The sequence below is a fragment of the Microtus ochrogaster genome, linkage group LG5, assembly GCF_000317375.1.
Source record: "Microtus ochrogaster isolate Prairie Vole_2 linkage group LG5, MicOch1.0, whole genome shotgun sequence".
NCBI lineage: Eukaryota > Metazoa > Chordata > Mammalia > Rodentia > Cricetidae > Microtus > Microtus ochrogaster.
This window is the reverse complement of record NC_022031.1, coordinates 33,357,871-33,371,035: the sequence shown is the minus strand read 5'-3', so window position 1 is coordinate 33,371,035 and position 13,165 is coordinate 33,357,871. Positions and strand designations below refer to the sequence as shown.

General features: G+C 38.1%; 1 protein-coding gene across 4 annotated transcripts in view; it reads left to right on the top strand.

Annotated features, from left to right (window-relative positions):
• Lingo2 (leucine rich repeat and Ig domain containing 2) overlaps positions 1-12,907 on the top strand; it is a 1,024,105-nt gene extending 1,011,198 nt beyond the window's left edge. For all 4 annotated transcript variants that reach the window (XM_026786729.1, XM_026786730.1, XM_013351943.2 and 1 more), the window contains one exon: positions 10,296-12,907. In XM_026786729.1, coding sequence (XP_026642530.1) covers positions 10,331-12,151 — 1,821 coding nt within the window. In that variant the 5' untranslated portion in view covers positions 10,296-10,330 and the 3' untranslated portion in view covers positions 12,152-12,907. The remainder of the gene's footprint in view (positions 1-10,295) is intronic.
• The last annotated feature ends 258 nt before the right edge of the window (positions 12,908-13,165 follow it).

Here is a 13,165-nt window from a genome sequence, read left to right as displayed (position 1 = left end):
GTGTGCACACCTCCAGTTTCTGCTCTTAGAATTCATACAGTAAAGTGGCAACTCCCAGTTGCTAAAATAAGTAGAGATTCCAAAGTATCTCCTGAAGCAAGAGTGGAAAAGGGACAAGTTGGGGATGTAAAGAACTGGATGTCCTTCCCCAGATTTATTTCTATCATGTTTTCTGAAAGATTGAATTTTCCCTTCTTTGTCTCATCCAAAAATTGACTGCAAAAGTCATGGAATTCCCACTAATATGAGATAAGAGTAGGCACTTACTTTGTCTTGTTCTCTGCTATTACGCCAATGGGAAACTACTTCCTTCTCCCCTATCCAATGATTCCTGTCACTCATGACTATCAAAATAATCTCTTTCTGTTTTGTATTAACATTAGCATGTCTCCAGAAGAAATACCAGGCATCTCGGGTTATCTTTCAGGGATTCTTTGTGTGCAATTTGGAGCATTGGAGTTTGGCATCTTTCCTCATGCTCAAATTTGGTTTGCATTTAGAGTACATAAGCCATCATGACTAACAAAGGGCTTCATTATTCAAACTAAGAGTCTTCCGTAGTGCTAAAGTTACTGAGGCTAAAATCCAATTTCTTGACTATTTAGAAAATAAACAATAAAAAGAGCTAAGGTAGAATAGGTACAACAATATGAATTTTTACATTCAGTGCTCACTCTAACAAACACGGCTAAATCAATAAAATAAAATCCCAAGGTTGAACCTTACTGTGGTAAAGTGTACTTGCATCTCCAATGTGTAAAAAATAAGGAAAAATTAGATACAAAGTTAACTTAATGATTTTTTAAGATAAAACGACTGTTTCCAGATGCATAAGTCCATTCTAGATTAACATAAACACAGAAGCACAAAATGGTGAATGCAAAATAAGTGACTAGTGAAATCAGTTGGGGCTTACTCTATCCATTATTGCTAACGATAAGATACATACTAGAAATCTCCAAACCTCCATTGCAACTCTGTACCTACTTGACTGCGTAATAGCAAATGGGGTGTGATCATCAAATCTCATTTATACCAGCCTCAAGCTTTTGTCCCTTTTCAAATAAGAAGAACTTAGAGGAGCAAGGAACTAGAAGAGAGCCTAAATCCCTCAATGACGTCATGGAGCAGAACTGAGAAAACTTCAACAGTTTAAGCCACTAAGATTCCAGGGTTTAGCAGTCATAGAAGCTGGTATAAATTTGTTTGTTCCATTTCCAGCGCGGTCCAGACGGAAATTAAAGCGGCTATCTTATCTTAACAGCTTTTTAGCAAGGATGAAGCTAAAATGTCCAGATGCTTTCGGCCCCTACTAATTAAATCAGGTGATCTCCAAGGAGATGTTCCTTTATTCATGAGGAGCCACACTTCAAAGAGTCCAGCTCTTCATGGAACAGTAGCTAAAACTCAGGAATCTAAAGGAAAAGCTGCCTAACAGGGTTCTCTTCCATTTGATCTTACTTTTTCAAGGAAACTTTAATAACCCTCGAAAGGAGCAGCCATCATGGCCACACGTCTTGTACTGATCAGCTGGGGTGGTTCTGGAGACTAATCAGTTCGCAGACGGGATCATTCTTTCCTGCTCTCCAAATGAGCAGTGGTACACATGGTACACATCTCGGAGCTTTCGTCTTCTCTCGGAAGAGAAAAAGAAATGCCTTGGGTCCTGCTTATCTTAATCTATCCTAAGTAGGTAACTGTTTGCACCCATAAAGAATCAGAATGCATTGAAAACTTTTGTGTCTGCCACGTTTCAACTTTTCTCTTGTCTTTACTATCACATCTTATTTTCACATTATTCCTGTAGAGTTGTTACCGCGGCCCCACTTTCAAGAAAGAAAACTGACATTAGTACAGTGTTAAAATAAAACAGATAACTATCCGATGCCACGATTATCTACCTCCATATAGTTTGTGGGATTTTAAAATCACACTTATGAGGCTACTAATCATTTTAGGCTGACTGCCTTTTGATTAGTAGTATTAATTTCAACGGGAGGTAAACCTTAGATTAGACCGCCACACTTTCATCTTTAAAAGCCTTAAATGCAATAGGAATATCTACATGTCCAAGTATCTCTCTCTATAGGCCAAAAGGAGATGTGAAACTGTTGGAGAAGAGCAATAATTTGCACATCAAAGAGATCAAAATAAACACCAGAACAGGGAACTCTCCCACTACAGGGGAGAGATTAAACAAAAGCTATTGATTAATGGCTTAGGGCAATCCTTGCTAACTGTTAGTCACTTGAAAACAAGATGAACTCATGTTTTGAATAGATTTGCCTTTTTTATGGTCATAGAAAGAGCGGAACATAGTCCAAAGGGAACTGAGAAAATTGTGTGTGTTCCTATTTTTAAGAAGAATTATTATAGTAATATATATAGTGTGACATACTCTCAGCACTACAGAGACATAGGCGGGGCAACTAGAAGTTCAAGGCCATTCTTGATTACTTAAAAACCAATCTCACAATGACATTCTTGGCTACATAAGACTTTATCTCAAAGCCAATAAAAAACATAAAGATAGAGAGATAGATTATAGGCTATTATTATAAAAGTTTTATGCAGTAATTTATGAAAAGAACAAAAGAAGTATATATAAAAGTTAAGAGCTCAAAATAACATGGCCACAAAAATAAATAAAATATAAGCAACAATAATAAAAGATAAACCTCAGGACTCAATGAATAGCGAACAGAAACAGTTTCTCCAATACTGAGGCTGAAACCTTAGACAAAGGGGACATCAGCAAAAAGGGTGATTTCACCCATAAAAACATGGGATAAGTTAAAAAGGGACTATTTAGAATCTTTAATAGCTTTTCCCTGCAGCTACAGAAATTTTCCTCTATGCTGCAAAATCTGCCAAACTAATATTAAGTAGAAGTTTTCCTGTGGCCGAGTATTGGGACTGGTTTTGCACTCGGAGGGCCCTTCCACAGTGGGAGTGTGTTTTCCTCATGTCCTGGGAGCAGCATGAAGAAGAAAGTTAACATCATGGTGGCCTCCTGTCCTACACAGTGCTGTGACCTAGGAGGGAACTTGGAGCTTAGCATGTAATATGCCTCAGAGACTGTGGAATGACTGACTATTCAACTACCTTTGACTGAAGATCCCAGAAAAGGCACTAACCCACCACTCCAAAGGAGCCAACTTTAAAACTGTCGGTTCCAGAAAGCACTAACTACTCAGATGTTTCCAGGCTAGTAAGAACCTAATCTGTTGACCTCTCTGAGATTAACTATCAAAGGGAAACAGGGACAACGCAAAGATATTGTTTGACAAGAGGTCCAATACTAATTTTGTATTTATTTTATATCAATTCACATAAGTTTTTATCACAGTAAACCATCATCATGTCAAATGCAAGCAGGTGAATGGACATTATCTTAGACACAAATGATACCTTTTGAATACCTAATAGTCCTTATTCGAGTAGCTATACATCCTCAACTATCTTTGGTTGTTTGTGGAATGAGTGACTGAATAAGGTTTCCCCTTCTGTATGAGTTCCTGGGTACCTTTGATTATCGCCCTTTACAGTTGATATTATCATTACTTTATAGCACAGGGCACATTGGAAGATCTACCAAACTGGCTTCATAATGGCAATCATTGTTTCTACTTGAGTGCTCTCCGAGTTTCCATATCAAAATTCTGTATCTCTTCCAACTAAAAATGAATAAAGGAATAGAGGTGGAAATATAATGCCTTGCATGCTAACTGGAGACTGTGTTCAAGGATAAATGTGTTTTCTGTCAGATTTTAGACTTTGGGCTTTAATCTCAAGGTCACTTGCTTCCTAAAAAGAATAAAGGTAACTCTACTGAGTTTTAAGATTTGCACAATGAAGTTTTTTTTTTTTTTTTGCTTTGCTTTTCAAATCCTTCATACAAGTTTCCGAACTCTCTATTTTCTGATTTGATAAAACATGAGATTTGTGATTGACAGTTTTAGACATCTGGGATGTTTAATTCTGCTTTCTGACTGTAGATTTATTTGGTACACCTTTATTCTTCAAGTCCTTCTCAACCTTTTCTTCTCTATCTCATTCCTCTTACCTCCCAGCCACTTTTTCATTTCAGAAACAGCTTTATTTGGTAAAAACCCAATCATTAGCTAACATAATGTGGGTTTTTTTTTTTTGGTCTTTTGAGACAGGGTTTCTCTGCAGCTTTGGGGCCTGTTCTGGATCTAGCTCTTGTAGACCAGGCTGGCTTCGAACTCACAGAGATCTGCCTGCTTCTGCCTCCTGAGGGCTGGGAATAAAGGCCTGAGGCAGCACCACGCAGTTAAGATTTTATAGAGATGAACACAGTGTCTATTCATTGTTTGTGCCCTGGTTCAGCTGTAAGAAAACTATATGATCCCAGAATTTCCAGCTTAAGTTGTCTCTCACTTCTTCATCGCTACTTCATCATTCATCTAAGTAACTGCTCCCTTGCAACCTTCTACTTACACAATAGACAGCGGTCACTACTTTCTCTTCTTGTGTCTTTAAAGATTACAGCTGCTTAAAGTTCCCCATTTCTTTCCATTGTATAATCTGCCCACTTCTGACTGCAGTATTCTCCTATCCTCCTTGGCTTGCCTTGACTTGATCTCCATCCTGACAAACAGAGCCTCCAGAAACCAAATCATTATCTCCTATTAATGGCTATGAGGACAGCTATTAATGTGCTAGGCACCTGTTATATACATCTGTAGTAATCAATGTTCTCTTCCATGATAACAGATGTACTGAAGAGATGGTGAGAATTATAGATATCACCATCCATGGCTTATCACTAGCATATTATGAATCAAAATTTAAGCCATCTAAGCGAGCCCAAATACTTGCTTGCTCTGTTCTTGGAGGTTGGCTTTTGCATCCTCCCAATGGTTACACTTGTTCCTGCAATTTAAGAATCAATGGGAAGGAAGTAGCCAGCACAGAGAAAAGGTAACTCTGAAAATACCCAGCTTCATACACTAAGTTTAATAAGGTACTAATTATTATGCTCGCAGCGTCCCTTTGATCAGAATTAATGGCAAGAACCTTGTAAGCTCCCTACAGATTTCGGTTTCCTGCTTTATTCTTAACAAAACAAAGTTCATCTTGTCAAAGCTTAGCCACAGCTGGAAATTATGAGCAAGCTTTGATTCTAAGACTTCTGCTGACAGCGAGAGCTAAATGGAGTCAGCAGTTTGCCCTTCCAGACTCAAAAAGAGAAATATTTGAGAGGCAGACAATAAAGTTACATGTTCTTCTGCAGTTCTCAGACTGTATCAAAAACATTGTGTGAGATGTGGGCCTAAATTCTAGACTTTTACGAGCAGTGAGATGGACACACTGGTCCAGATCCGAAGCAACTTTGCATACTTTCTGCTTTCTGGTTGTATATCTTTTTTTCCTTACATTTTTCATGTATTGTATTGAGGTTCATAAAGATAATTTCCTTCAAATCAATGATGTATTTTAACTATATTCACCCCAGTTCCATTCATCTCCTTAGTCTGCACCTCCTGTTAACTCCTCCCTTCCCCAAGTCCCCCTTCTATTTTCACATCCTATGTATATGTTTATATATGTTCGAAATAACATTAAATATGTTGTTTTCTCTGTGTGTGGCTTTTTTGCTCAATATGATTTCCCCTACTTATATAAATATTTCAGCAAACAGCATAATTTCATTCTTCTATGTTTAAATAAAATGCCAGTATATACTACCCACTCAACTTTTGATAGATACCCAGGATTACCTCATAATGTCGGTACTCCAAATAGTGTGTCAAAATCTTACCTGTATCTCTGCCATGTTGACTTTGGGTTATTTGAGTACATACACAGGAGTGGCAGAGTTTTGTTGTGTCATCCTCTAGTCCCAAGAGAAAACACTATCCTGAGTTCCATGGTAGCTAGACCAGTTTGTATTCCTGCAGTACCAGCTAACAGTTCCCTCTTCTCCGTTCTCTCTAGCATTTGTTTCTGTTTTTTCAACAACAACCATTTGGTCTGGGATGACATGAAAACTCTATGTTGTTTTAATATGAATTTTCCTGATGCCTAGTAATATTGACTACTTCTTTCATGTTGGCTGGTCGTTTGTACATCATCTTTTGAGAAATATCTGTTCCTCAGATAATTTGTTGACTGGGATGCTCGACTTCTCCCTTTTTAGTTCCTTATGTGTTGTTGCTATTAACCCTTTGGCAGACATATAGCTGACAAAGGTTTTTTTATGTTTTCCCCCCAAATTCTATGGGTTGTCACTTCACTTAATAATTGTGTCTTTGGCTACTCAAAGGCATTTGAATTTCATGCAATCCCAAGCATCAATTCTTGCTAGGTTTCCTGAGCTTCTGGAAGGAGGCCTTTGCTTAGGCTGTATCTTGAGATGTTTAGTCACATTTCCTCTGACAGTTCTCAAGGTCCAGGTCGCTCATTAACATCTTTGATCTAGGTTGATATGAATTTTGTACAAGTGAGAGGAAAGGATCTAACTTCATTTGCATTTTTAACTTTTCAAACTAATATTCAGTTTTCCCTGCTTGAATTGTTGAAAAGGCTATCTTTTCTCCAATGTATGTTTTCGGCATCTGACTACATAACCTTTTTTGATAGCCCTTTTTATTAGTGCCAAAAAGGAAAAAAACAATGTTAGTGGCATACACCTGTAATCCTAACACATGAGAAGCTACAGAAGATTAAGTCTAAAGCCAGCTCATGCGATGTAGTCAGACCCTGTCTAAAAAAACAATGCCTCGATGCCTAAATTTAATTCAGGTTCTGCCTGTCAGGATTAAATTACATGGCGTTTTCCATTTAGACCATCTTGGTTAAATAATAGATCCAATAAAGACCCTTCTCCTAAATCATTATTTAAATACATGATAATAACTGGTTATTTATACATTGCGCAAACTCTGTCACAGATAATAGCATGCTCCAGCAGAATTTAAATAAAAAACAGTGTGTTCCTTACTATTAAATCAAAATAAACTGAAAACTACTAAACTAATCATATAATAAAACTGTTATCCTCAACACAGAAAGCCAGAGCCATATAAATATAATACAGATTTACCCATCTTACAAAATAAATACTGTATTTTATATATGTGAAAACACTAATTCTTTTTTAATTTTATTAAATTTTTATTTTATTTTTTGAGAATATAATATAATTACATTATTTCTCCTTTATTTTCCTCTATCTAAACCTGTATATATGATCTTCCATCTTCTCTTTAAACTTCATAGATTCGTGGCCTTTTTAGATTTGTTGTTGTAACATATATGTATGTGTGCATATATACACACATATATTCTTCTTTAATTTTATTTATTAACTATTATTTTTATGTTCATTGATATTTTGTCTACATGTATGCGTGTAAGAGGGTGTTGGATCCTCTGAAATTGAGTTATAGACATTTATGAGCTGCCTGTGGGTGCTGGGAATTGAACCCAGGTCCTCTGGGGGTGAAAAGTAAAGAAGAAATTAATATACAGCACTAGGAAAATTGAAATAATAAAAAAAGATACGAAAAGGAGCAAAAAACTCAAAATACAGCTAGTTACTATCAAAATGGCTTCTCTAAATACAACATATCAATAATTACATTAGGGTTAAGTGGACTAAGTAACAGTGGATTCAAGATCAAGAACTCACCATATGAAGCCGGGCGGTGGTGGCGCACGCCTTTAATCCCAGCACTCGGGAGGCAGAGGCAGGCGGATCTCTGGGAGTTCGAGACCAGCCTGGTATACAAGAGCTAGTTCCAGGACAGGCTCCAAAGCTACAGAGAAACCCTGTCTCGAAAAACCAAAAAAAAAAACAAAAAAAAACAAAAAAAAAACTCACCATATGCTACAACGACAGAGATTAATTAAATGATAAAACTTATCTAAATTAAATAAACCCAAAATCTATAACCCAAAATAAACAATTAAGACAATTATCGTTACTTTGGGTAAATATGTACTCTCCCCAACAACAAAAGATTATTATATCACAAACTAAACCTGTATATAAGCTCAAAGCTTCAACATCTGAGAGAAAAAAAGAACCATAGAATTTAGGGAAACAAAAAATTTTCTGTTCATATTTAAGTATTTTACTTTCTTTTTTTTTTTTTAAGTGGTTTTTCAAGATAGGGTTTCTCTTTGTAGCACTGGTTGTCCTGGAACTTACTCTCTAAACCAGGATAACTTCAAACTCTGAGATCTACCTGCTTTTGCCTCCCAAAAGCTGGGATTAAAAGTGTGTGCTACTACATCCAACTCATATGGGAATTTGAATGCATATTTCCTAGCAATCGATTAATGTTGAAAAACTGTGTTTAAAATATCTAAAAACTATAACCAACCAAATAAATTATAATGACTTTTAGAGAGTTATATATCCCCAAATGCAAAGATACATCTATCTCTAGTTGACACAAAATAGTCATTGAGATAAGAATGTGGAGATACGATAAAACAGACTCAGCAGTTTCAAAGAATTGGAAAATTACATGACATCTTCTATAACAGAACAGAAGTTATACTATATCTAGAAAGGATATTTAAAAACATACTAGCTAAGCCCAAATCATTACTAGTTTCTAATGTCATTCATAAAAAATGTTTAACTCTAACATAAAATTGAATCTCATTCTAGGGTATATGTATATCTCCAATTACTTATATTTTTTCACAGTCCATTTTAAACATCAATAACAGAAAGTTACTTTCAAGTAGGTTTCAGAGTAGTTCCTTACTTAGTGTTCATATTTTACATCAATATCCATGGTCTCATAATTTCACATATTTTTATAGTATTATTATCACTCATAGTTTTATTGGTTCTGATTGGATTGCCATGTGTGTTTGTCATGAAAGCATAATTTTATAGTGCATTACTGAGATGGTATGCAATATAATATATAATAACATATAACTGAGCTCCTTACAATTCTAATTTTCCTCTGTAACAATCAAACTAGAAAAATTAAAACTTAAGAAATACACAGAACTTATGCCAATTTTTAAACTCTCCTGAAGAGTCAAATAAAATTTACTTAAGATGTGTATACATACTGACTCAATATTTCAACTTTATAATTAATGTTTAATTACAAAATAGTTTTGTAATGGGTCTTTATTGAGAATATGTTTATAACATTTACTTTCTATCTAAATATAGTTTGCTTAGTGAGTTGAATTTGGACTCATTTGTAGGATTTAGTACCTGCCATAGTAGTTCCGAAAATTGCTTGTCAAGTTAATTCTAAGGAATTTTATTATTCACTGATGCTGTTGAGTGAAAGGAGCTTCACAATATGAAAATAAAGCTATTTATTGTGTAACATGCTAATTTTCTTGTGTTTTGTGTATTAAAAGTTTTGTTTTCTTACAACTGTATCTTCCCTCTCCTAGATATTTAAGCTAGCATCATAAAAGCAGTACTTTTTATTGTAGTCACAATGGTTTCTCAAGTACATGTCATCCCTGTAAGAAACACAATGGCAGAGTGGTAAGACAGGAAAACACGTCTACCTCAAATAAGCAAGTTAGCTCAGTCAAGATTCATTGAACTCTGACAGAGGAGTGCCTTAAAATTAAAAGCTACTTTTGATAAAGTAGATATATGTGAAGAAAAAGTTTTCAGCACCTTGCAGTAGATGTTAACTGTTTTGAATATTGGACCCAAGGGCTGTTGTTGAAACTTCCATTAGCTTCATTTATAATAGAGGGTAATCTATTTCCCAAAAAAAGAAACGCAGACATTCATTCTAAAATAAAAGAGCTAGTTCCAGGACAGGCTCCAAAGCCACAGAGAAACCCTGTCTCGAAAAAACCAAAAAAAAAAAAAAAAAAAAGAACTGGTATCCACTTAGCCACTAACCTGTTTCTTTTCTTTTAAGTTGTAAAATTAAGGGCTTTTGTATATAATACACACACACACACACGTGTGTGTGTGTGTGTGTGTGTGTGTGTGTGTGTGTGTGCGCGCGCGCGCGCATGCATGCTATTTTTCTTAGTTTATGCCAGACACTAAACTTGTCTCTAGAGTTTTCTAATCCCTAGTCAGTCATGATAACTCTTAGGAGCTCTCACGGCTATCATTGGCCGCACTTAGTATGCAAAACCACATAATTATAGAGATGAAACAAATTCCTTAAAATCATGTAGCCAATAAGGGAGCCCTTCTGGTCGTCACCAAATCCAGTATCTTTGTTTTATAACTCGGTTCCTTGACTATGCACCTTTCCCTGTCTCTGTCCTAACCTGTCCCTCTCACCTTCTTCCCCCTGTCCATGCAGGCCCGTAACCAAGGTGTAGACTAAGAAGTGGAGCCATGCTTCACACGGCCAGACCATGCTGGCAGCCGTTCCTGGGTCTGGCTATGGTGTTCCTCCTCGTGGGATCCACCATCGGCTGTCCTGCTCGCTGTGAGTGCTCCGCCCAGAACAAATCTGTTAGCTGCCACAGAAGACGTTTGATCGCCATCCCAGAAGGCATTCCCATTGAGACCAAAATCTTGGACCTCAGCAAAAACAGGTTAAAAAGCGTCAACCCTGAAGAATTCATATCATATCCTCTCTTGGAGGAGATAGACTTGAGTGACAACATCATTGCCAATGTGGAGCCCGGGGCTTTTAACAACCTCTTTAACCTACGATCCCTCCGCCTGAAAGGCAATCGCCTTAAGTTGGTACCGTTGGGAGTATTCACAGGACTGTCCAACCTCACCAAACTTGACATTAGTGAGAATAAGATTGTTATTTTGCTGGACTACATGTTCCAGGATCTCCATAACCTGAAATCTCTAGAAGTGGGGGACAATGATTTGGTTTATATATCACATAGGGCCTTTAGCGGACTACTTAGCTTGGAGCAGCTCACCCTGGAGAAGTGCAACTTAACAGCAGTACCAACAGAAGCCCTTTCCCACCTCCGCAGCCTCATCACCTTGCATCTGAAGCATCTTAATATCAACAATATGCCTGTGTATGCCTTTAAAAGATTGTTCCACCTGAAACACCTAGAGATCGACTACTGGCCTTTGCTCGATATGATGCCGGCCAATAGTCTCTATGGTCTCAACCTCACCTCCCTCTCCATCACTAACACCAACCTGTCCACTGTCCCCTTCCTTGCCTTTAAACACCTGGTATACCTGACCCACCTTAACCTCTCCTACAATCCCATCAGCACTATCGAAGCAGGCATGTTCTCTGACCTGATCCGCCTACAGGAGCTTCATATAGTGGGGGCCCAACTGCGCACCATAGAGCCTCACTCCTTCCAAGGGCTCCGCTTCCTCCGTGTGCTCAATGTATCTCAGAACCTGCTGGAAACATTGGAAGAGAATGTCTTCTCCTCCCCTAGGGCTTTGGAGGTCCTGAGCATTAACAACAACCCACTAGCCTGCGACTGCCGACTCCTCTGGCTCCTACAGCGACAACCCACCCTACAGTTTGGGGGCCAGCAGCCCATGTGTGCCGGGCCAGACACCATCCGTGAGAGATCATTTAAGGATTTCCATAGCACTGCTCTTTCTTTTTATTTCACCTGCAAAAAGCCCAAAATCCGTGAAAAGAAGTTACAGCATCTCCTAGTGGATGAAGGACAAACGGTCCAGCTAGAGTGCAATGCTGACGGAGACCCACAGCCCATGATTTCCTGGGTGACACCCCGAAGGCGTTTCATCACCGCCAAATCCAATGGAAGGGCCACTGTGTTGGGTGATGGCACCCTGGAAATCCGTTTTGCCCAGGATCAAGACAGTGGGTTGTATGTTTGCATTGCTAGCAACGCTGCTGGGAACGACACCTACACAGCCTCCCTCACTGTGAAGGGATTCACTTCAGACCGCTTCCTTTACGCAAACAGGACCCCTATGTACATGACCGACTCCAATGACACCGTTTCCAACGGCACTAATGCCAATACTTTTTCTCTGGACCTTAAAACAATACTGGTATCTACAGCCATGGGCTGTTTCACATTCCTGGGAGTGGTTTTATTTTGTTTTCTCCTCCTTTTTGTGTGGAGCCGAGGAAAAGGCAAGCACAAAAACAGCATTGACCTCGAGTATGTGCCCCGAAAAAACAATGGTGCTGTCGTGGAAGGGGAGGTGGCTGGACCCAGGAGGTTCAACATGAAAATGATATAAGGGCCCACCACACACCCTACTGTCTTGTGTCCCTGTTGGTCATGAGTAAGACGTCTGACGTAGTAAACCACAAGGTTATCAGGCAGCTTCGTGCAGCTGTCCCTGTGTCAAAGCAGGGTTAATGGAAGCAGGAGGTCTCCTTCGGGATACTGGCCGGTTAGAGGCAAGCAGGCATGTGTCACAGCCCTTCACACATGGGATACTAAGTGTTTGCATTGCAGATGTTGGCATTCTGGGGATCTCAGTAACGAACCTGAACCTTTGGCTCATGCTGACGGACAACAATTCAACATTTTCTACCACTGCAAAAAACAAAAGAGAAAAATAAAAGAGAACAACCTACAGTGTAGGATTTACATATTAAAAAGACACATTTGTCTAAAAACATACTCTACAGTAAAATTTGTATTTATTATTATCATTTGTTAAAACCTTGCATCATACAATACTATTGGTTCAGTACCAAAAAGAGATCAATATATTCTTTTTTTTTTGAAACATATATGCTGTATATGTTTTAAAGCAATATGAATGAGAGGTTGTGCTTTTAGTTACTCACCAGTATAGATCCAAGTGTGATTTCACCTTCCTTTTACCCACCAATATCTGAGGCTAGATCCCTGGAGTAACAGGCAGAGATGTGTTGGGATGTGTATGTCTGATGTAGGATGCCAAGAAACAGGACCCAAGTCAAATCTGCTCAACTCTGTTAACTTCTGTTACTATAAATAAAGGCATGTGCCTAGTTTTGATACAGAATGGAATATTTTTTATACATACACTACCAACCTGGACCAGTTTACTGTAACAGAAGCCTTTGGGTTTCTCCAGAAGGTGGTATATCGCTAGATGTACCTGTAAAATGCAAGGTAGGTGTCATTCATAAAAATAATCCATTTAGCTAGCCCTTAGTTTTACTTCCACCAGTCACTGTTCATGGGTTAATGACAAATGGAAAAAGAAGTAATGATTATATTTAATTATTTGGCAATATTCATCCGTAGTTGCTATCAA